This window comes from Plectropomus leopardus, chromosome 17 (assembly GCF_008729295.1).
Source record: "Plectropomus leopardus isolate mb chromosome 17, YSFRI_Pleo_2.0, whole genome shotgun sequence".
NCBI classification, from domain to species: Eukaryota; Metazoa; Chordata; class Actinopteri; order Perciformes; family Serranidae; genus Plectropomus; species Plectropomus leopardus.
This window is the reverse complement of record NC_056479.1, coordinates 24,658,782-24,683,232: the sequence shown is the minus strand read 5'-3', so window position 1 is coordinate 24,683,232 and position 24,451 is coordinate 24,658,782. Positions and strand designations below refer to the sequence as shown.

The window sequence follows — 24,451 nt, the reverse complement described above, 5'->3', positions numbered from 1 at the left end:
CGACCAGATTTCCCCTGTTCAATCCCAGCATGCCTTGGCACACCAATGAGCGAATGCAGTCACAACGGCAAAACAGAGACGAGACAGAGAGGCTGGATCTCTGCCATGTCTTCCTTGTAGTGAGTTAATGAAGCAAGAAAAGCTTGGATACACTTCAAGCATCAACTTTCACACACACACGCACGCAGCGGGCGTGATAACCCGAGCCAGCACAGACAGCCGGCATACTGAACACGTCTTTCATATTTATTTTTACATGTTCCCACCTCCTGCACAAACAAAAAGCCCAACAAGGCGAGCCGCCACCAACCTGTCGGAAAGCTGGACGTCTTTGTTTTATGGTTAAGTCATGTTTGTTTGATGTCTTGATTAATGTTTTAATGTTTTTCTGGGTAAAGCAGGATCACGGTACAAAGTGGAAAAAAGGAAAAGCCAAGAAATATATTTGTTGTGTTCAGCGTGGGCGTACTTACCTGGCATGCAAGTGATGGGTGGAGGGGAGGTGGTGTTGTGTTCGGTTTCTGGCTGACTGTCTGAGATTTAGGGATGTCTGGGTGGACGGGAAGCTAGCATGGTGTCTGAAATAAAGAGTAGACAAAGGGGAGGAAGAGGAACTGGAGATTGGAGTAGAGAGGTGCCAACAAGCAAGAAATTGAAGACGAAAAGAGACAAAGATGGTGGCAAAATGCATGTTACACCAGGGATTATTTGTTCCACACTTTTATCTGTAACAACACATAAATAATCATGACGTAGACTATCTCCCAAAGTGCTGATGCTACCAGAAAACAAGCAAAAACGTGTTATACTAAAAGTTAAATCACTGCTATTATTAATAGTTAATTTTTTTTCAGAGTGAGACATACCAAATACACAACTTTAGTGACATGAAATAATAACAAACAAAAGCTAACATTTTAATCTCTAAACTCCACACAGATTTTGTTAAAATGATGTTTATAGTGGTGCGTAGGACAACTTAACTGGTGGTGAAAAGAAAAAAAAATCTTGCAGGCCTTTAAACAGGTAACATATAGATAAAACTGTTCATCAGAAACATACTGTGACAATAACGTGATCTCAAGTAAGAATCCATCAAGCCTCAACCCCAGTGTGTCAGCCATGAAGCAGAAGAAAGAAAACAAAGCTCTATACACCACCGTAAAGGTGCTGAAAGCTCACCTCCTGATTCAAGATGAGAGAGCTGCCCATGAGCAACAACTGGAGGATTCATGCTGAAGGTTGAGTGAGGACTGGGAGCTGAGGGTCGAGGAAGTTAGAGGACCTGAAAATGAGACTTGAGGAACAGACCTCAAGAGGCGAGTCAGTCCCTCCAGGCAGAGACTTCCAAGCAGAAAGGAAGAGCTGAAAGCAGAGTTTCTGTACACAAAATGATTTTAAAACTCTGTAATATCTTTTTAGTCTGACAGGTAAAAAAGGAACAAAAAGTAAATGACCATGACATCCTGGTGCATGTGAGAGGATTTAAATAATTATTGAAGTTGCTGCGCTGTGTGGTCCATGTGTAAATGAGGGCTGTACCTCTCAGATTAGAGATGAAATGCACAACCTTAAACAGACACTATAAAATAAAAATTACATGTTTTTCCTCTTACCTGTAGTGCTGTTTATCAGCCTAGACTGTTTTGGTGTGAGCTGTTGGGGCTAAAAGTCGTAAAGACGTCTGCCTTCTCTCCAACAACTCACACAAAACGATTAAGATTGATAATCAGCACTACAGGTAAGAGGAAAAATATGTATTTTTGGTTTTTAATTTGGGGATAAACTGTCCCTTTAATTGCAATAAACATATTTTTTATTACATTTAAATATAAGTCAACTACACAGCAAAGTTATGAAGGCAAAAAAACAGGTATTTGCAATTAAGGAGATATTGGCGTGCATCTCCTGGCCCTCACTGTGACGCATGTCAGAATACTAACATGTTATCATTGTGTTATCTATCTCTTTCATTTTTCTCCCTGTTACTTCTCAGCTAAACACTTTTAATTTTTGTTGCCCAATAAAATGAAGGTCTGAAAGAACTGCTCAGTTATTTTGTTCAGTGCAAAACCAGCAGATAGAATGACAGAAAAACAGCATTTTATGGATGTTTCATTTTATTTCCTTCAAAACAGGAAAAACAAAAATTTCCTCTGGTGAATTACTTCATCCATCCAGGTGCTGTTTTTTTTTAAATTAAACATTTACAAAATTAAAAACAAAATACAACACAGAGGTTCAAATCATAAATATTCACAGTATGTTTCAAATTAATCACAAACTCTTTTCAATAATCCTCATATGTGCACTCTCGTGCTTCTTGTGTGAGGCAAACCAAATCACAGACTGACGTCTCGTCAATGATTTCCTCCTCGCACGCTGGAACATCGCAGGTTAAGTAAGCCATAGTTAGAGGATAGTCCTGAGCAGGTTGAGAGCAAATTCCCTGAACTTTAAATAATTCAAGATATCCAAGGTTTAACATTTGCTTTCATTCACATTCATTTTCTCATACAGAGTTTAAAGTGCTTTTCCTTCACAATTTGTTCACTTTCATTTTAGATGATGCATATTTTATATCTTAAGGTGATACAAAAAGTATCCTGGTAAAATAAAATAAAGAATAAAAAATAAAATCAGGCACTTTTTGGACACAGAAAGGAAAAACATCATTCAAGTAAATTAAATCTTTTTCTACAAGAATCAAGATAACATAAGCGAGCAGAGCTGCGTGTGGTCGTCCTCCTCTTTCCACCTGTCGTCCATTCTTCCACTGCTCTCCTCCTCTCTTCCATCTCTGCTTTTCTTTGACGTCTTCTTGCGTTTCTTCAGCTCCTCATCGTCCAGCAGCTCTGGTGTATTTTGTCTTTTCTCCTTTTTGTGTTTCTTCTTTTTCTCTTTTCTCCCGTCGTCTCTGCCGTTCTCCTGACTCGCCGATGAGCTGACGCTGTCGCTGCGGCTGCTGGGCCTCTCCACTTCCTCCAGTTCCCTCCTTCGCCCCAGTTCATCGGCTTCATCCTCCCGTCGACAACCACCTTCTCCCTCAGCCACCATTGCTTTCTTCATTTCTTGTTTATCTCTCTCTCCTCTGCTTTCTCTTATTATCTGCTGCAGCTTCCACTCGCCTTTTTCAACCTTGCTCTCATTTCTACTCGTGTTCTGCATTATTTCCCACTCAGGGCTGCTGATTCTGGGTTTACTGAGCTCTGACCCGGAGGGGAGGGGGTCCCTCTTCTGGGGGTGGTGGTTCCCTGTTGATCTGTAGTTTCCTGATTGATCTTGATGATTGTGATAGTCTCGGTCTTTGTCTTTCAATTTAAAGTCCATTACTGTGGCACTGTACGATTTGTGGGTATTTTGTTTCGGCAGTTCAGTAGCTCTGCTGCTGTCACCGGATAATTTCCCGCCGGGAGAAGAGGAACTCTTGTTGCCGCCGAGGTCGCCGCCTTGCTGCCTGTCTCTCCTCTCTGTGTCATGTGACGTTGAATAAGAGTAAGAGTGAGAGGAGGGCAGGGCATTCCTTCTAGGGGAAGCCCTCTCTTTCCTCCTGTCTCTCCCTTTCTCTTCCTCTCTTATTCTATCTTTTGATCTTTTGCTCTCTTTCTGCCTGTCCCTTGATCTCTCCCTCCCTCTCTCCCTTTCTCTATTTCTCCATCTCTCCCCCTCCATCCTTTTCCCCCCGTCTCTCTCTGAACTCAAGTCAGTTCTGTGTCTGCCACTAGAGGGAGCCACATTTCTGTGTGAACTGACCAAAATATGGTGTTTCTGTCCCTCCCTGTCCCTTCCTCTCTGCAGTTCCACTGACCTCTCTCTCTTTTCTTCTGTCTCGGTCTCCATGTTGGCTGGCGGCTCTGCTGTCACAGACACGGATGGTGAATGCAGAAACGTCGCGAGAGCGTCCGTTTGGGCTGTGATCCCTCCTTGATCCCGTTCTTCTTCCTCAGACTCTTCCTTCTCCCATTTGGAGCGAGGGACCTGAGACAGAGAGTTGGGGCATCGATATTGTTTGTTTGCACAAGAATGTATGTGTGAATTCAAAGGAATATTATTTTTAAATGATGTTATAAAAATGTTTTATTTCCACAGGCTGCGCTCACAGACACACCTGTATGAGTACAAGCTCGTCCTCTCTGTCTGCAGCTCTGTCCTGGGCGTATTCCTCCAAAGTTTTCACGACTCTCTTCCTCTCCTCACGATCCTCATGGCTGCTGTATTTAACATACACATATCAAATGTATACCAGCTCTTATCTCTACATTAGAAAAAGGCTTTCAGGAAACACACTTGTTTGACAAGTATGTTTATGGAAAGATTTTTTGCATGGAGCCTGTCTTGAAAGAACTAATAACAAAACACTTTCTTCGCTATTTTGACAATAAATTATGTATGGAGTAAACAAGAAACTGAAGGCAAACAATTAAAGTTATAATCCTTAAGATTAAATGTAATCATATCATGTTTTTAAACAATTTAAAGTATTTTTCGCCACTGACATCAATTCAGTGTATTTACATTCTGTACTGTATTTACCTCTATATGTTAGTTTTTAGTGTCAGTGGCTGGGCCCGTCACTTTTTACTCCCCTTATTAAGGTATCAGAGTTGTATTAAGATTAAGTAACTGCTAATGCAAACTTGAAATGTCCCACTACTGTTGGCTCACATTACAAAGTACTCTACTGACAAAACATGGGAGTAAATTTCCCAGGGAAGCAGTGACATAAAACACAGTGCATTTTATGGCCGAGATTAGCACCGACAATATAAGACAAAAGTAATTTTAATGCTTCTTTTTATAGCAGATTGAAGTTTTAAATATTGCAATATGTAATGAGACAAGAAGGAGCACCCACAGCTGTTAGACGATGCTGTAGGATTCACTTTTTTTAAGAAAAATGGGGAAATAGGGACAGGGACAAATGTGATTAGGACTGATATTGGTTGAAAAAAAATTAACTCAATGAAAGCAGACAGTAATATTTTTTTTGAAAGTGCATTTTGTGTGCAGAGCGATATGAGTGTGTGTAATATTTAAGCGGGTTAATGGAGCCTCTATTGTGTATTTCATATTTATTTAAATGTGTCTTAATGCATCCTGTAAGGATTTTTTACATGATGCGTTTTAATGTCCTTTTGAATAGCAGATTTTTCACATGTAAACCAAAGACATAACTCTGCCTTTGGATGCATAAAGTAGACAACAGGGTATTTTCTTTTCTATTATAGACATTCTGACCTGCCATCGTCCACCGTGGTGTTTGGTCCGTCACAGTGGCTCTTGTTTCTGCTCCTCACTGGTGAGTTTTCTGTGTTTTCTCCCTCTGCCCCGTCCTTCAGAGAGACAAAATCTTCCATCACTTGTTCTTCTTTTCCTCCCCTCATGCTCCTCTTCTCATCATCAATCACCTCTATCCCCTCTCCTTCCTCCCACTGTGTTTTACTCTCCATTTTCTCATCCTCCATTCCTGTGAGGACACTATGCCAGAAGTCAAACTCCATATTTTCTCCATCCTGTTTCTTCTCCAACGGCTCTCCCTCATCATCTCTGAATGTAGCTTTCTCCCATTTCTGTCCTGCCTCTCTTTCATCTGTTTCAATTTTTCCTTCAGAAACATCTTCCATGTCTCGACTGGAGTCCTCCTTTTCATTTGCTTCAATTTTTGTCTCTCCTCTGTTTAACTTCTCATCCTCTCTGTTTCCTTCCTTTGCTTTTACTCTGATGCTCTCCAAATAAGACAAGTCCTGTTTTTCAGTTTTCTCTTCCTTCCTTTTTCCATCCAGGTTTATGTTGATGCTTATCTTCTTTGGTGGTTTCACTTTTATCCCTCCCTCCCAGATGTCTTCCTCTGTCAGAGGCCATGTTTTTCTCTCCTTTTTCGTCTCCATTTTTGGCTTTTTTCTGTCAAATGAGTTTGGGGATTCACTCCTTTGGGTTTCGGGGTCCTCTGCAGTTTTGGTTTTGTAGCTTTGAGCTGTAACAGAACTTTGCTCCGTGTCCTCTCCTTTTCTCTTTCTGCTCCTCTCTGATCTTGAATCGGAAGCTCGGCTGCCTCCGAGGTATCTGTCTGTATCCACCCTGCATGACTCTGTACGGGATTTTTCTCTGTGTTTTCTCTCCGAGTCCCGCCTAGAGTCTGAATATTTGCCTCTTCTCCAACCTTTCTCTTCTTCCAAATTCCTTTGCTCCCTGCTTTTTCTTTCATGCTCTTTATCCAAATGTTTATCTGGTTTCACGAGTGGTTGGACTGATTCTACGGCATTGCTGGCAGCTGCTTTATCCTGTGCTGGGCTGCCATCCTTTGATTCAGTTTTGTTCTTCCGCTTGTCCTTTCTGCAGTCATCTGTTGAGTCTGCAGCATCAGTGGAGGATGACGCCTCTCTTCTTGCTTCCTCGTGTTTCTTCGTGCTGTTTTGCTCATGTTTTAAGACGCTGAGGTTCGCCAAATTCTTCGCGATTAACTGCTGGCCATCTTTACTTCCTTCTTTCAGGTCCTCTTTCTTGCGGTTCTTTGCAGGTGTGGCTGGCAAGCGGCTGCACCTCCGCTGAGCTCCATCTTCGGATGGTGTGGAGCGTCCATCGCTGGACGACTGCGAAGGAGGAGATCGGCTGTCGTTGGACGAATGAGACGGAGAGGAGCGACTGTCGCTGGAGGACTGAGATGGCGTGGAGCGGCTATCACGTGAAGACTGAGATGGAGGGGAGCGGCTGTCACTGGATGACTGCGATGGCGGGGAGCGTCCGTCCATCCGTCTACTGCTACGTCTACTTTGGTGTCGAGAGTCCGAGTTTGCATCTGAGTGATTTCTGCTTCCCTCTCTTTCCCCCCACTCAGGAGGAGGAGGAAGACTGAGGAGAGGAAGAGGCAGCTGGTGGAAGTGGCCGACATAGCTGCTGAAATATTTATCAAACCACTCTTTGTACTCCCTTTTCCACTGCAGGTAACGCTCTCTATCCGGCTCCAGGCTGCTCGTCTGATCTGGGTGCTGAGCATACGGGTAAGGAGCAAAACTTCCCCCTGAGCCTCCCGCCTCCCTCTCAGAGTGTTCTCCTCGCCTCCTGGAGGTGCAGCTGCTTGAGGTTGACTTCCTACTGTGGTGGCGACTGTGATGGCTGCTTTTGCGGTGATCTGATGGTGACTTGGACCTTGAATGGTTACCCACTCGAGGTGAGGATGACGAGGACGGTGATGGGGAGCGCCTGTAACCGTAGCTATAGGAGCGGGAGGAATGAGAGCGGGTGTGGAGGTGTCTGTGGCGGGAGTAAGGTGAGTGGGGCCTGGGAAGAAAAAAAAATCCATTTAGTATCTTATTTCCCATTTTACCTAGTCTATGAGAGTATTTACATAGACCAAAATAACACGGTTATGATCAGGTTTTTGGAGTATCCTGTTCATGTGTTTGGACCTGCAAACACTGTATTGGGTTCATAAGAAACCTGAATATGCTAGCTGGACTACTCTGGGATGAAACTGGGATGTATATGAGGGATATAACTAACCAGATTCTTCTGTGCTCATGTAAACATCCTATTCTGAATATGATCATAACTGGGATAAGCCTCATAAACAAGTTATTCACGTCCATGTAATCGCACTCTATGAAGCAAAGGGATAATAGCGAAAAAACCTGCTACATGTGCCGTTAGTTTTGCAGAAATGACATTCATTCTGTGTTTATTTCTCCTGCAAGTCACATAGAATATCTAAAGCGACAAAGCATTGATGAGTTGAACTGTAAAACATACCACTCAGTGTGTATCTGAAGGGATCTGTTTTTAAAAAATTACTACCGGCTGATACATCGTTTTCAGAGTTTTTATACTACCATTAATATGAGTCGTATAAAACTCAGTTTCAGGGTGGACACCCAACATTAGTGTCAGCCCTATTTGTGAGGTCACAGTAACCTTCGAACACTAAAATCCAAGCAGGTCAACTTTGAGTCAAAGTGGACATTTGTGTCAAATGCAAGGTGGTAGGTAAATGCCGAGTTAGTGAGTCCTTAGTCCTAAGTACTTAGTAGTATTGACAATGGACATGAAAAGACCAAAAATATGATTAGTGTGTGAATTTACTGAGAACATTTCCTCTGTGTTATATGTTGTAAGTGTTGTCTTTACGTTGAACAAATAAAATGTAAAAAAAAAAAAAAAAATCTTAAATAAAGGGACCAAATACCTTGATCTGCTTTGGGACCTGGACCGGGATCTGGACCTGCTTGAAGAGCGAGAGTAGGAGCGAGAAGACTTGGACTTAGAAGACTTTGAATAAGAGCGAGAGGAGGAGCGTCTGTGGGAAGATCCTCTGTGAGGAGACCTGAGGGACAAAGATAGAGGAAGTATATTTCATTTTACTATCAGCTTATTGCCCAAACATAACAATACCTCTGCAGCCGTCTCTAAATCTGATCAAAACAATCAATACCCAAAGTAATCCTCTTAAAAACAGAATCTAAAAGTTTCAATAAGGCAACTGAAAGTTGGAATTGAAAGAATGGAAATTCATTCTTCCTACAATTAAACATGGGGAGTGATATGATATGACAATGTTTACAGTAATTTACAGACGCCCTCACCTTTCCGCCTTTCTCTGATACCTGTACCACTCCTTGGGGATGAGGGCGGGGATGGAGGCAGAGGGGCACAGGGAGGGGATAGGTGCGCCCTGGAGGTTTGGAAGAGCCCAGACGGGTGTGGTCGGAGGGTATCCAGGGGGGTAACTGCCGAGAGGCTGCTGAGTGCTGAGGAAGGCGTGGAAATGTGGGGAGGGAAAAAGCGGGGGAGGAGTCGCTTGATATGAAGAGGAGGAGGAGGAGGGAGGATGCTGCTGTGTGTTCGATTCATTCCAGCCTCCAGGGGGACAGCCTGAGGAGGAAGAGGAGCTGTAGGGAAAAAGAGGAAAGGACATCAGTCTTTGAAACAGTGGGCAGATTTAAATGCAGACTACAACTTAAGCTTCTGAAACCTGGATCCACATCACTTTTCCTGTGCCTATACTTTTTAGATGCCTTTCGCAAGTCCTAAAATCTTTGAGCCTTAAGCAAAATTGGTTTGATTTCTTTTGAAAAAAAAGATGGCAACTTGGCAAAAATTCCCTCCAGATTGAAAGAAATTAGTAGATTTAGGGGAAAATGTCCATTTAACTATATTTGTAAATATCATAATTATGTGACTATTAAGAATCATTATTTGTAAGCACCCCTTTCAAATGTTTATGCTATTTTGTGGGTCATTTCTTCTGAAGCTGTTTATCACCTTCTTGTAATGTTTTTGAAAGAAATCAAGCCAACATGCTCAGATTTCACAGGGCTTAATACTGGGGCCCACCCCTTAAAAGTCAAAGACTTGAATCATCACTCAGAGACCCCTCAGTCGACTGAGACTGCTTTTTTTTTGCAAGTCAGTGTGCTGTGCAGTGTACAGTGCAGGGGACATTTTGGTCCCTAGGTTTTGCAGCAGAGTGAATGCTCATGACTTTTATGATACTTTTATGAAAAACTAGAAAGACTAGCAAAATTCTGAGTCGGGTACAGCCCTTTGAAACACACGCTTCACTGACCTCTCCCAGCACGCTGGTGGCCCGGAGGGTCTTTGGGTTGGATCTGTGGATTGACATAATAATTAATCAATAACGTGTTGACTCAAATAAAATGACAAAACACATGTCGAACAGTACAGACAGTGTAATAAACGGACAGAAAGAGACAGTCCTTACCTGAGGAAGGCTGCTGTAGATTCACGCTGACTGTCTGAGGCTCCTCTCCCTCTGGAGTAAGGGTACCCTGAACAAACACATCATAGATTTCATACAGAGAAACTTTGCTGCATTGTGTGTGTGTGTGTGTGTGTGTGTGTGTGTGTGTTTGTGCGCTCACCAGTGGTATCAGCTGTGATGGAGCATCAGTGGGGTCTTTGGGTGAAACCGGTCCAGACGGGGTGGTAGCAGTCGCTGAGTCCTCGTGTGTCTTTTCTTCAGCCTCTCTGAATAAACAGCAGAAACATCACGGCACCACATGAGCTCAACATCAGTGTGACTGTTTACCTGTTCTTCAATCTAAAATCAGAATCAATGAATCAATAATCAAAGATTGGTGACTGTCGAGAAAACTATATTTAGAATCATTATATTATATATTTAAAACTATGTAAAGAAAAAAATACATACTTTTTTTTTTTAAATTTTCCCAATTGGGTCATTTTCCTTTTTGTTTTTGAATTTATTTATGCTTATTTTCAGGTAATGTTCTTGTATGTTTTTTCCAATCTTGGGCTAAGTGTAGTTAAGTTGCTCATTGCCTTCTCTGCATGTTTCTGAAAGAAATCAAACCGCTGTGCATAGGTTTTAAAGGGTTAACTTTGCTGCCACACTGTCAGCTGGGCAACTCCAGACACAACTGGTTACTCTGCCGAGTTAGAGCTCATTGTCACCTCGCTCACAGACAAGTGTGCTATATGAGCAAAATCTGGATTTCACTTCTACTTTCAATATAGATCATTAAAAAACACTTTTTATCTGTAATAACTTGTTTAAATCTAAAAAATTGCAGTCTGTAAACACAAGGGCGATTTGAATCACTTTGCCTTGTTCTCCAGCAGGGGGTGTGCAAAAAATGTCAGCCTGACCAGCTTGACGCTCAGCAAATTTGTCTTTGTTTGTTCTCTCTGATAACATAAACTGGAGGACACTAGCAAACTGTTTTGAATTGATGATCCCAACATCAAAACATATAAGAAAGATTATTTGTCATTCTACATCTTATATGGTTTTTGGTTTAAATAAGACCATTTACTCTTTTTTAAAATGCAACTGCCTTGAACTCCTAAGATTTCAGTAACAGCAGCGTGCTTTAATATTACAGCATTCAAGAGCTTCTGTTTTATCAGAAAATACACAGAAGCTGCTTATAAGGTACAGCAACAATAAATATCATGATAAATCTCAAGTGAGGCAGCAGAGCAAATCATTTTACAGGTGTTTGGTATGTTTCTGTGTGTAGTTACTTGTCAGGTATCTCCAGCTGGAGGGACGTGCTCAGCGTGTTTTCAGTCGAAGTGGGACCGGTTACTGTGAGCAGCGCTCCGCACACCTGAGATAACGGCGGTGTGTCTGCAGCCTGTGAGAGGTATAGGAGAGGGTCCTAAAGAACGGAGACAAGAAAATGTAGCAGAGATCAAAATGTTAGAAGAGCAAATGATAGAAAAAGGCAACAGTTTTTGGGAAAACCTTCAGCAGAGACATATTTACAACACAGGTTAAATTTAATATGTTATACATTGTTATTCTTGCTTATGTATATTATTGTTGTTGTTCATTATTGTAGCTTTGCGCACATGTTTATATTTCAACTCATATACTTGTTTTATACAGTGCATTGTACCATAAAGGCACAGATTTATATTTTACACACTTAACACAAACATCTGATTATGCAAAGAAAACAGTAATCATTCTGTTTGCTCACACAAACGAAACACATCATTATGAGATTCACCTGCTGGCTGCTGGTTGAAAGGTGATGTCTCTGATTTTGGCTCTGCAAGGTGAGAGGGGGCGGGGTGGGGACAGGGCTCGGTGTTGGGGTTGGATTTTGGGACTGGGAGGAACCACATCCTCTTTTTAAGCTTTTAGTGTGGCCTCGCTCTCTCTTGAAGTTGTCAATAGCCTGTGTCAGGAGAAAAAGACAGACAGGAAGCTGACACATGTCAGACCATTTCTACACTAAAGTTAGAAACAATGAAAAGCTTCTGGTCAGACAATTTAAGGAGATAATACACAAATCTCATTTATAATAAATCCGTCTGTCAGTTCACCTGTCGGAGAAATTTATTGGCTATCAGGGTATCAGGTGAGACATCTGATTGGCTACATGTGGGGCAGACGTGTTCCTCTGAATCCAGTAAGGTGGTGCGAATACCTGAGCAAGACATGAAAATGGGTAAAATGTAAATATGAAGAATGAGACTGGACATGCACACACACTAACACTCATGATGTATCTTGATTTTTTTGGCGTTTATTGCTGATCCCAATGTTCATTGTTTGTATCTAAGTATTGTAATTTATTGTATTACTTGTAATTCATTGTCCCCGGCACCAGTTTTTCTGTACTCTTTTTGACCTGTTTCCTGTTACTGTTTTTAATGGCGCGAATAAATACAAATAAAAATGAAATGAAAATTTGTTCGTGTGTGTGTGTAGCAGACACTCACAGTCGTCACAGTAGCTGTTTCCACAGCAGGGAATGACCACAGCGTCACTCAGCAGGTCATGACAGATCAGACAGAGGAGTTCGTCAGGTACAGGATCCTCCTCGTCTTCGGACTTTGGCTGCTCCTGTGAAGCGAACGGAGGCCTCTCCTTCTTGCCGATGGCGTACGCCTCACTATGAACAGACAACAGTACATACACTGTACATCGGATTTCATCTGATCAGAGGATGCTTTTATTCATTTATTTGTTGCATATTTTGATGTTATTCTTTTAATCTCACAAGGGCTGCAAATAACGATTATTTTAATAATCTGTCCATTAAAAAAAAAAAAAAAAATAGTCATCAATTTTTTTGTCATTAAAATTTTAAAAAATTGTGAAAAATTCTGGGAGCAATTTCCAAGAGCCAAAGGTGACATGGTGAAATGGTATGTTTTATCCAACCAACAGTCCAAAAATCTGAATCTATTCAGTTTACTATCATGTATGACAAAATGCACTGAAATCTCAAATTTCAGATGCATGACACGTGCAAATGTTTGGCATTTTTGCTATTAAAATTACTAAAATACTATTCAATTATTAAAAGAATTACCAATTAATTTTCTGCCGGATGACTCATCAATCAATCGACTAATTGTTGCAGCTCTGCATCTATCTCTTAGCAAGAAAGCAGATAAGCGTATTTCCAAAAATGTCAAACCATTCCTTCATAACAAAGACGAACAAACTGACTCTTTTGACTCACGCGTCTATGGCAGGAATCGCGTAGCGTCCACAGTTTGTCAGCATGGCTCCCTTCATGTTGGGATCGTCCACCTCCACCATGAAGGAACGAGGGATTCCTGTGCTTTTCTTCATTCTCACAGGGGCCTCAGCGTTTTTATCCGGCTGTCAACAGGACACGTCTACGTTTAATGCCACACTTACAGATTACAGTGAACACATGTTGACTATGGCTATTAATAGAAGTTTTACAGTACAACAGAAACTTCCTCTTTTGTGGAATACCTCATACTCTGCTCTTACCCCACTGTTGGGACAGTTCCTGATATGGTGTCCAGTGTTTCCACAGCGATAACAGGTGTAGTTTGAAGGAAGTACAGCAGCAAACTTCTTACTGTAACTAGAGAGAGAGAATGAGACATGGACAGAAGAAAAAAGAAAATTATAGAAAGGCAAGAAAAGTGAATGAAAAAAAGAAGAATGTACAAAAACTGGAAGAGGAACAGAATGATGAGAGATAAAGGAGGAAAATAAAGCATGGGATGTAGTTAAGTAATGGAGGATGAGACAAAAGGTGACACATGGAGGTACAAGATTTAAGAAAAGGGAAAAAGCAAGGAGGAGAACATATGTGACTCACTTCATGGAGTCGTAGGAGGACTGTTGGAGCACGGCGTTGAGCTTATCCTCCTCTGACACATTCGCTTCAGCCAGGTTAGCCATCTGCATGTACACAAACAAATCAATGTGTGCAACAGGCACATCATATCAAACAGAAGGGTCTGAGTTTGGTTAAGATTGACACGTGATCAAGCATAAGTATGTACAACAACAAAATAGAGAGAGTATACCTTGGAGAACAAAGGTGCGGCTTTGGAGGAATTCTGGTCATCCATCTGTTAGAATTAAACACATAATCAGTTTCACAGATGAAGTGACGACAGACTCCAGGTTACATGTCTTGGGAAAAAAGAGACAGATAATATATATTGAAAACACTAAAAAAGGCTCAAATTTTGCTTCAAACCAAGATGATTTTACCTGCTAAACCTGATGCTTTATCCCCAGCACCACTGGTGATTTTCTATGTGACACGGGGGTACAATAACTGCTGTATACCAAATCTTCACTTCTATAATCGTTTTAGACGAGATCAAATTTACACCCGCATTCAGCAGTGATTTTCATACAGAGTGGATAATACATGTCTGTTCTCATCCCAGGATTACTGCCTCAGCACCTCCTGCCACTTCTCATCCCTCTGAACTTGCTACCCTGAAAATGAAGAAGCCAACAACATAATTCTCCCTGCAATTTTTCTCCTGTCTGGCCAACATTTCGTTGGATAAAAAGCACCTTTGCTCTCATAATCTAATGTCCACATCCTTTCACCTCAATTCTTTCTTGTTTCAACACACCTGTTCTTGGTTTGTTTACTGTTCTGGAATAGAAAAATGACACCAAAAAGACAAAATCAACAAGTGTTACAGATGAGGACATTTTCAGTGGGGCTGACCTTAATGCTTTAAAGCTTTGATCACTGCCATGGTATTCATTGCTCAAATCAGTATTTGAAGGCTCCCCAAAAATCCAAAATAAAGTGAGAAATAGTACTCCAACATATTCTAAGACAAGTTTGTTTGAGCACAATAGTAGGCCCATTTTTTTCATTTGTGACTGTGACAGTTTGACCACACGTGACAGACCTTCAGATACAAGATGTTGCAAAAAGTCAAGCACCTGGAATAGATTTAAAATGTACAAAGATGACCCCCAAAAAGCCGAAAGCATATCACAAATCCACAATGAGCTTGGCAAATCAGCTGAAAACGCTAAGTAACAGCCAAACCAGTTTGCAAAGTATTCTTTTGTAAACATGTGACCTGCATGCTAACAAAGTGAGTAACTGTCACAGTATTTTAGCTGCAATGACTGAGAACTGATGATGTCTGTAATTTTGTATGGTTATTTTCTTTAACTCATCTCATACTGAACTTTCTCCTCCCAAATTTTCACTACATCTTATGTAAGACCTAAAGTAATAACGTATGTTGGTGCATATTTTAACGTCTAATTGAAAGAAAAAAGAAAGATTAATGTTAACTGATTAAGGAAATTAAGGGAAATCTATTGACTTGTTACACAACTTTTAAAAACATAACTTTATAATCTTTGGGTTTGGGGGAAGGTATCAAGGTATTTTCTGTCAAAAGTAACAAGTCATTTAAAGTCTAAGTTCAATTGCAAAGCTTTTTTTTAAAAAATTTTATCAAGTCATGTTTAAGTCATCAAATTTGTGACTCCAGTCCACATTACTGAGACAAGGTGAACTTTATACCTACTAAACATCAGTATTTTAGCATTGTCCTTGTGAAGAGGCTGACTTTAATATTCAGCCTGAAACACTGCGGCTGTAGATGTAACACTCACAAATGAAAGAACATGCAACACTGTTAGGGTCAAATATTGTAAAATACTGATCTTTGCACCGACTCAAATGCATTCTCAACAAAATAAGATTACAAGAAACTTATGAAAAGCAAAATAATCACAGAGAAACACCTTTTAATAAGTCATAAACGCAACTTTAAAGCCTAAAATCGACAATTGTAACCAAAAGTCACGGTTTCATTTAAAATCCAATGTGCTGGGTTACAGACTGACTGCACTGTAATATATTGTTTATGGCAGTATGACAAATATTTCTGCCTGGCTTTATTAAAGCTTTAGCCACATCTAATGAAAGAGAGTATCAACTTGCATGATGGGAAATGCAGGATACAGTTTTTTGAGGCTTGACCCATACTGAGGTATAAAATTCAAGATCTCTCTCTCTGCCTCTATTTTTAAAATGTCTTTTTTTTTTAGCGCAATACTAAATCGCTGCAGTACAAATCTTAGCTTGTCCGATGTCCAGTATGAGTCCAATATATATACCATTATTTTCAGTTTAATTAAAGAGGATTTAACAATCAATCAGAAATGTCCAGTGATGACAGATACCAACATCTCCAAAATGTCTTATCTGGCATATTATCAACTGTGTGTATCAGCATCATTCTTTCCAATGAAGTCAAACACATAATCAATACATAAGACAGCTTCATACAAACGACTTTATTGGGTAGAAAAAACACAAAAGAAAAAAAAAGTCCAACAGACTCAAAGTACTAAGAAGAGTGGCAGACACTTCTCCTACTGAGGAACCAGAGAGAAAATCAGTCAGGTCAGTGCACACTAAGTCAAGTGAAAGCTTTGAGATGTGCTTGAGTTAGTTTACAGGCTCACAAACCAAACGGGCACTGCAAAAATAACACGGGGGCACCACTTGGTTTCTGAGGAGTGGCTTTAAGAGAGGCTTTGTTTATTTGCTCCGACGTTAAAGCTGGAAAACCACAATTACACTTTTTACTCTGCAGTAATGAACGAAGTGTGTCGTTTTTAATCAGGAAAGTCCAAGACATCCCTTCATTACTTTGGATTTCTCCAGCATCTGTTTACTTTGCTCAAGTATATCTAGATAAATTAATAATAGATTCACCCCCTAAATTACCATTTTTATATATCATTTACTGACTGTGTAACCTTGAACTTGGGAAGAAAACTTTGTTTTTCTCACATGACTCCACAGAAGACAAAGAATCCTAAAATGCAGAAAATTCACGTCATAGGGAACCATGTTCACAACAGCAAAACTATATCAACCATCTGTGTACAAAGTCTCACATAACTCACACAGTATAATCCAAGTCTCATTTAACCAGATGTATCCTCAGTACTTCAACACTAGTAGTATGTAAAACAATTTTATTAAAAGACCAACACATTTCAGTTTGTGGCCACAGACTAAAGTTGTCCGAAAGTTGTTTCTATGCCTCTGATTTATGTCCCTTCTTTATGCAGCTTGTAAGTAGGTGACGTTGTCTGCTTCTACAGCATGCTCGGTACTTCCCAATCACATGCATTTTTACTTCAACTTTACTATTTAAAATGGAACTGAAAGTGAAGTCTATCTATACTCTCTTCAGAGGCAGATTCAATTGACAAAAACAGCAATTTTACTTCGCTGGGCACAGGAACTGCTGGTTTACCACTGCCAATCGGTAGTTTCTTTGTGCTGTTGTGTTACTTTGGTGAATCAAAACTGACCCATTGAAACACCACCTTCACAAAATCACAAAAACTAACTATATGAGCCATTGGTAGACCAGCAGCTCCTGAGTTCAGTGAGGTAAAATTATTGTTTGTCTTTATGTTACTAAGTGTCACTTTTAGTTCAGTTTTAAGGCTTTAGCATGTGTTTGGGAAGTACTGAGAATTTGACTGGATAAATGAGACTTGGATTTTACTGCACAAGGCGTGTCGGACTTTGTAAACAGATGTTTCGATATACAGTCGCCTTGCAGTAGATATCTCTCTTTTTAATTCACTGTGGAAGCATGCGTGGAAAAAAGTTTTCTTTGTGAATTCAAGGTAACACAGGATGAGGCGTTGATATACAAATGGTAATTTGGGAATGAAAATTTTCTTCAGCCTGATACTAAATTATTCATTTTGACACATTAGATTATTTTATTGTTCATGGACTTTAAAGCTGTCTGGGGACTGAGTGAGGTTGATACACTATATTAAAAAATGCCTTATGTAACTTAAATACTCACACCAGCACACGCTACACAGCTATAAAAAGAGGCTACTAATATATGAATATTATAAGATGCCTGAGAGCAGCTCATGGAAATGAGACCACTGGGCAGCGACTGTTAGCAGCTCATTAAATAACAGTTGGGTTTATCAGCTGAATAGCTGGCCTGCATGATAATGTTTGACCCGCCCGAGCAGCTCCCACCACCCACAGATAGATACTGACTGATCTACTGGTGACACAGCAGCTTGTTTATTTTACAGCTGAGCGGCTTCAATATAGAGAATATATGCAAATATACTTTCCCTCATGGTTGATCGTGTAGCACTAATAAAATTTAAAGCTCATTTCTCTGTCTTGTAGACGGTCTAATTGCAAAACTACTTTTCAATAACTTTAATTAATTCATTGTCATTTCAGCTCCCTGTAAATGAAATTCTGAGTAACACACACCTCCTCTTTGCAACAGAAAGTAGAGGAAATAAAGGTTTTTGGATGATTTAGATCCTGGTGTAATTTCTTTGAACCAACTCTTTTAGTGTCAGGAACCCGTAAATTAATCCACATTAGCTCACAGACTCTTGTTTCATAAAAATTCACTTTGTTAGATATGATTAAAACCACAATTCAGTCACAAAGGAAGTGAAATCTACGATCAGAATTGTCACTATTATATAGTGATGTAGTGAATTAAATAGTGAAAATAAACTATTCCCCCTTTATTCCCTCAGGGATCCATAGCTGAGCGCTACTGATTCAAAACAATCTTACTGACGCACTCATTCAACTAACACGGAGTTATAAGGTCATGTGTGTTTGTTGAGTGTGTGTTTAGTGGGGCTGCAGGAGAAGAAGTGCGGTGGGATTTAGTTTGGTTACGTACTGCTTTGAAGGCTCCAAAGGAGTGGGAAAGCTGGACATCTGATCGCTCCCTGAAACAGGAAAAGAAATCATTTTTAACCAGTTATTGTTAGATTAATCCTGGAAACAAAGATGGCATCACCAATTAACTTGCACTACTTTACATCAACAAAAAAGACTGAAACATTTAAGAAAACCTGGATTCAGACACATTTCACAAGCTATTTAACCCTTTGAAACCTGAGCAAGCTGGTTTGATTTCTTTCAAAACAGGGAAAAAGGCAATGACAAACTTGGCAAGAAATGTCCCACAAATTACAAGAAATTAGTGAAGAGTGATAAGAAATTTACTCAAAAATTAGTTTTATAACAAAATTATCCCAAAAAAAGGAAAATTGTCAAGAAACATATATTTATAATAAATTATATTTAGAATTATGCCACAGAGGAAATATATAAAACAGGTTAATTTTCAGCACTTTTTAGGTTAATTATTTGTTTTTATGAGTTTCACTTGTTTTACTTTTTTTGTTGCTTATTTTCAGGTAAATTTCTTGTAATTTTTTTAAAAACTTTTTTTGTTTTTACAAATGTTTTTACAATCACTTTTTGCCTTCTCCCTGCGTTTTTGAAATATTTCAACAAATACTCCACAACACAATAAAACTGCCCCATAAGTGCCATTCATAGTCTAGATAGTGTTGAAAAAATGTGCTTACAGTCTATCTTTGGTTGAGTTTAAAATCTGATGTTAAATGTAAAATGTGGATGTAAAAGCCTTAAAATGACTCAAAGTTTGGGCTTACTTGGAGGCCCTTTAAAGCTGCTTGTGCAGATGGAGAATTGATTTTGTGGCCAGCGTTGCTCTACTCTTAAGCCCTCATTCCTCACCATCCGTCTGCATGGTGCTGACGGGGCTAATCACGTGACGGCCGGTCTGTTCCAGTGAGGTCTTTTCCTGCTTTCCATGCATAAAACCCCACACCACTGCCGGCTGTCCTGTCTAAGCCTGACTAATATCTGGGTAATCCCTGTGAACGGCTCCATGGAGTAACACTTCTGCTCTTTCCTCTTTTTCTGTGAGGTTTTTTTATTGTGGAATTGTTACACAAAAACTCTGTTTACATCTGTTGACCATCAAGATTAGGCCCTCTGTTGTGATACATGAGGATGACAGCATTGTTTTCTTGACTATTGTGATCCTCTAACTGTAAACATGCTGCTGCTAAAAACTACCCCAATATACAAGGACAACACCCTGAACTGTACTTTTTATACTAATAAGAGCTTAGTACCTACATTTATTTTCAAGTATGTGATATGGGCCTTTAATAGCAAATATGACAATAACTTAAAATCGTTTTTTTCTAAAACTTTTATCTATAAATGCTCCTATTATCAAGGCTGATAACTGGGGACTCTTATTTATCTTTTTATTTATTTTACCTTTTTCATTTATTAATTTATTCAATTTCATTTTATTTGTGGTTTTATTGCTTTTAATGCTTCTGCTGTTGTTGTTGTTTTTGGTCTATTTCTTTGTATTATTTCATATTGTCATTTTACATCATGATCTCGTATTGTTTGTCCTCTGGTTTGTTTGTCAAAGCTCTTTGTAAACTCTGTTTTTAAGGGTGCTGCATCAGTAAAGTTATTATTATTAAGTTATTATTATTAACTCATCTTTTGATTAATTACAACATAACTGTGCAATATTTACTCTCATTACATTAAAATTATCTATTGCTGAGCCGGACACAGAAGCTAATCAGGCTTATTATGAAAAGTTGCAGACTAATTAACACTTCAACACTATCAGCGAGCCTCTAGTATGTGCCGAACTTAATAAAATACACTTACACTTTGCGGATCTTGCTGCCTGAGCTGGGTCTTGCTCCAATGACTGGGATTCTTCTGACGATGACGGAGGAGCCTTTAGAGATCAAACCTTCATCGTCAGTGTACTCTGAGAGGAAGAGACGGAGAAAGAGAGTTAAACAAGATAGAAACAAAATGAATTTTGAGTGATAAATTAAAAAAAAAATTCCTTCACCAGGCTATTAAGAAACCACACACCCTTTGATGACATTTGGTTAATGTGAGAATGACTCTTTTGGTCTTGCTCAACAAGTCTATAACAGGAATGACTTTATTTTAAGCATTTCATCATGGCTTGATTAATGTGTGGCTGGAACTCGTGATCATTTTCAATATTGGTTAATATGCTGGTTTTTTTTTCTTTAATCATGGACAAAAATGATTATATATATATATGAAATAAATACATATTTTTCCCAGCACTTTTTCTAGCCCATTGTCTTGTTGTTGCTTTTAAAATTATTTTGAGGTAATTTTTAATTTTTTTTTTTTATTTCAACTTTATTTATTGTCTTTTTGAACAATATAAAGTAATACCTTAAAATCACAATCAATCAGCTCTGACGAACATCTACATCCATACATACACACAAATGTACCGTATCTAATACATTCTAAAACAATAAAATATATACACAATAATAACTTTAAATAATAACGACAATAATAATAATTTTCACGTATTTGTTTTGCTCATTTTTGGGCTATGTCTTGTACAGTTGCTTGATGGCTTTCCCCTACGTTTCTGAAAGAAATCAAACCAGTCTGCTCATATTTCAAAGGCTTAAATATTTCATTAGTTTATCAAAATTGAGGGAACTGGTACTTAAACTTCCACACAACCCTTATACACCACAAGGGCCAGCCCTCATCAAGTGCAGAAACTTCACTGCCGCTGCTTAAGTAGCCGCCTCCAATGTACTCGGTTGATTGTCATCCACTTAAGTATCAAAAGGTCTGCTTGAAATTTTCTCCTGATTCGCACTTCTTTTTCTAAAAGCTCACATTTAGCTCATAATTACGGATATATACACAGACTACAATCATGATTATGACAATACAGCAGGCTAATATTAAAACAAATAGTAAAAGTAGAGGCAAAAGTTATTTTAAATCACATTTCAGGGGTTTCATAGTTTAAGTATTTTGATGAACAGATTCCTTGCTTACCACAGCAGGGGGCTTGTGTACCACCAGTGCTACATGCACCACAGGTCGAGAACCAGTGTGCTAAACTAAAAAGATCAGGAGAATAATTTCTCAAGTGATATTAAATGCTTTAAATGTGATTATTCACATATCTTAGAACAAGACAGTTGGGACCTAATGTTTATCTTACAGCCTGGTAAACTCCGTCAACACTCACAGTGCTCTAAAGCACCAAAATATTGACACCCTTTAGATCCTGCAGTGTGGTCTTCAGTCAAACACGCTGCATGACACAACATTGTTTCATCTGATGAAAGGAAGCCAGAAAAGTCTGACTCCCCTGACACTTCCTATGTTTAATGCTATCTATTTTCTATTTTTGAACCTTTTACATACCAGTTTGTAAACTGTTATGTCGAATAAAGCACATATTTTTATATATATATATATAAAAAAATATATATATATAATTATTATATTAATATATAATGTTTTCTATTTCTATATTTTTACACACTTGCAGCATATTTTACACATATAAAATGTTTAATAGTTTTCATACAATTGTGAAATTGAAGAATGATGCACATATTTTTACTTTAAATGTTTACTAATGCATATATTTTATTTTGTTTATTTTTGTTTTTATTTTATATTTCTACTTATTTATTAATTTCTACTTCTATAATTCTCTATGCTTGGAAACAGAGCAACTGTAATGAATCACAATATCCACCGGAAATCAAAAAAAAAAAATTCTGATTTTGATTTTTTCTTTCTTTTTTTTTTCCTTACTATAATCTTTATCTAAACTTTCCGTAAACTCTGACACCACATGAGTTGTGTGTACATTTCTTTTGGTTTTTTTTTTTGCCTTGAGTGGAAATATTACTCTGCGTATGACCAGTTTCAGAGCTTATCTGCAGGATATTGACACACTCTGGGGTGATGCTTATCTCTCATGGCTGAATAACCTGCATGATCTGCATGTCACTCTTTTGCTTTGTTAATTTAGTGACTTCAGTGCATAACATTTTCAGCACTGATGATTTATAATAGGGGTCAACAGATTATCGGCCTGGCCTATAATTGGGGCTGATATTTGGCATTTGCTGATTATCTGTATCTGCATTTTATTTTAATGATCACTGATAAAATTAAATAATTAAAAAGTGCTAAGAAAGTATCAGCATGGGAGGAACTTTCACTCTGTAAAACTCCAGGGAGTTATTTTATTTAAAATTTCACTTGACTGCATTTAAAAAAGTTGCTGAGAACTTATGATGTTGAAAGTTTCAGTTTTAATAAAACATTGGCTAAAGGCATTTAAAGAAAGTTTTGTTATTCCAAATTACAAATACTGACAGAAAGATTTTCATTGTTATTGTAAATGCATATAGATTCCAAATATAGGTTTCATTAACTACTAACAATCAGTAGCGACTCCTAATTTATATATGGATTATTTTTATTTATGTGAGTGTCTGACTTGACTTAAATCTTATGGTCATGACTGGGCTGTGCCACTTCCCTACCTTTGCTATTTTTATCCCACATCTCTTTCGGTACTCTAACATGCATGTCACAGTCCGGGCTGATTCACCACCAGCAGCAGCCTCATAATTACAGACACGAGGCGTGCATGCAGCAGGAATGTGGCCCATTCATTAGCTCCCTTTTGTTCTTGCTTTTGACTTTTCTGGATCTGAAAGAGGTGACGCAACCTTTTTCCACCGCACAGCTGTCAAACATGGACCACGTGTTTTCTTCCAAAGTTCAAACAGGCAGGATAAACACACAGTTATCAGCCCGTAACATATGTTTTTTTTTTTTTATTACCTTCTTTGCTCTGTGCGTTAGTGATCTGCAGGTCGCAGTCCCCGGCTCGGAGCTTCTCCCTGCCCATGATCTGCCTCTTCAGGTCCCTCAGCGTGATGTGCGGGCCGTCAAACACCACCGTGTCGTAGCTGAGTTTGGAGGAGAATTTATAATGAACATGAGTCATGCTGAAATCAAAAAACACCTCTCCTTGTACTGTCAGAAAACCGACAGCTTGTCAGCGGTGGCGGAACACCTGTATCGTCAGTTGCTATGGGAGTACAAAGTTAGCTAGCTAGCTGGTGTTAGCAGCCGGCTGTCGAGCGTCGCTGGTCTGCGGCTAACAAACTGTTATGTCGGTAACTGAAAACTGCCCGATAAAGTGGCGTTCACAGGATGACATGTCCCGACGTCTGGTGGAGCAGCTGCAGAGACTCAATTCAAAGCGCATTCAGTCAGTTTCGAGTCGAATTTGAACTTTTATTCCTGCTAAAAGCCGCTCAAGACGAAATGCTCGCTGACAGAAACCACCAGCTGTTTCCACAAGCAACGGCTCGTCAGCACACACACCATCTGATGCTGCGTTCACGTGACCCCCGCACGCTCCGACCGTCAAGGGTCCAATTAATACTGCAAACGCATTTTCTCATCATAACATCCTGTATCATTAACATCACGAGCAACGCTTATCCGGCTGCAGAAAAATATTATTGTTATTATTCATTTAGTTATTTAGTAATTTATCACAGCTTTGGATATGTCAATAATTGGCAGCAACATTGATTTTGGCAGTGCACCTGGTGGAAATAACATGTATAGTAAAAAAAAAAAAAAAAGTAGATAGTAATTAGAAAACAGTAGAAATAGTAAAGAAAATATATATTTTCCCAAGGCAAAAGCCCAGAATGACACCCAGAAATCACACAATGCATGTTTTTATTAACGCATTTTCTCATCATAACATCATGCATCATTAAAATCATAGTCAATGTTTATCTAGCTGCATAAAATTATTATTATTATTATTATTATTATTATTTATTATTATTATTATTATTATTACTGTACTTATCTATTTATATATTTATTATCACAGCTTGGGATATGTCAATAATTTGCAGCAACATTGATTTTGGCAGTGCACCTAGCGGAAATAACATGTA

At 39.0% G+C, this 24,451-nt stretch overlaps 1 protein-coding gene across 2 annotated transcripts; it reads right to left on the bottom strand.

The window, feature by feature from the left end:
* Positions 1–2,102: 2,102 nt before the first annotated feature.
* Positions 2,103–23,829, bottom strand: LOC121957011 (E3 ubiquitin-protein ligase RBBP6-like). Of its 2 annotated transcripts, none has more exons than XM_042505496.1 (19): positions 23,310–23,829; positions 20,304–20,409; positions 18,466–18,514; positions 13,789–13,833; positions 13,578–13,660; positions 13,241–13,337; positions 12,960–13,102; positions 12,211–12,383; positions 11,812–11,915; positions 11,493–11,663; positions 11,002–11,138; positions 9,876–9,981; positions 9,716–9,782; positions 9,560–9,602; positions 8,577–8,882; positions 8,180–8,317; positions 5,239–7,278; positions 4,109–4,211; positions 2,103–3,978 (listed from the first exon to the last, which is right to left on the bottom strand). In XM_042505496.1, the coding sequence occupies exons 1-19, from the start codon at positions 23,473–23,475 to the stop codon at positions 2,707–2,709; spliced, it is 5,349 nt and encodes a 1,782-aa protein (XP_042361430.1). In that variant the 5' UTR covers positions 23,476–23,829; the 3' UTR covers positions 2,103–2,706. The 2 variants fall into 2 exon arrangements, with proteins under 2 accessions (XP_042361430.1, XP_042361431.1); XM_042505497.1 differs by having other exon boundaries at positions 4,109–4,208.
* Positions 23,830–24,451: the final 622 nt, after the last annotated feature.

Bases quoted from the DNA above. Each gene is read 5' to 3' on its own strand.
- LOC121957011 (XM_042505496.1), bottom strand. From the start codon at position 23,475: ATGACTCATGTTCATTATAAATTCTCCTCCAAACTCAGCTACGACACG. The intron at 13,661-13,788 runs GTATACTCTCTC...GTGTACATGCAG, and splicing joins CCGCACCTTTGTTCTCCAAG to ATGGCTAACCTGGCTGAAGC. The intron at 8,883-9,559 runs GTCAGTGAAGCG...TTTTCCCTACAG, and splicing joins CCACCAGCGTGCTGGGAGAG to CTCCTCTTCCTCCTCAGGCT.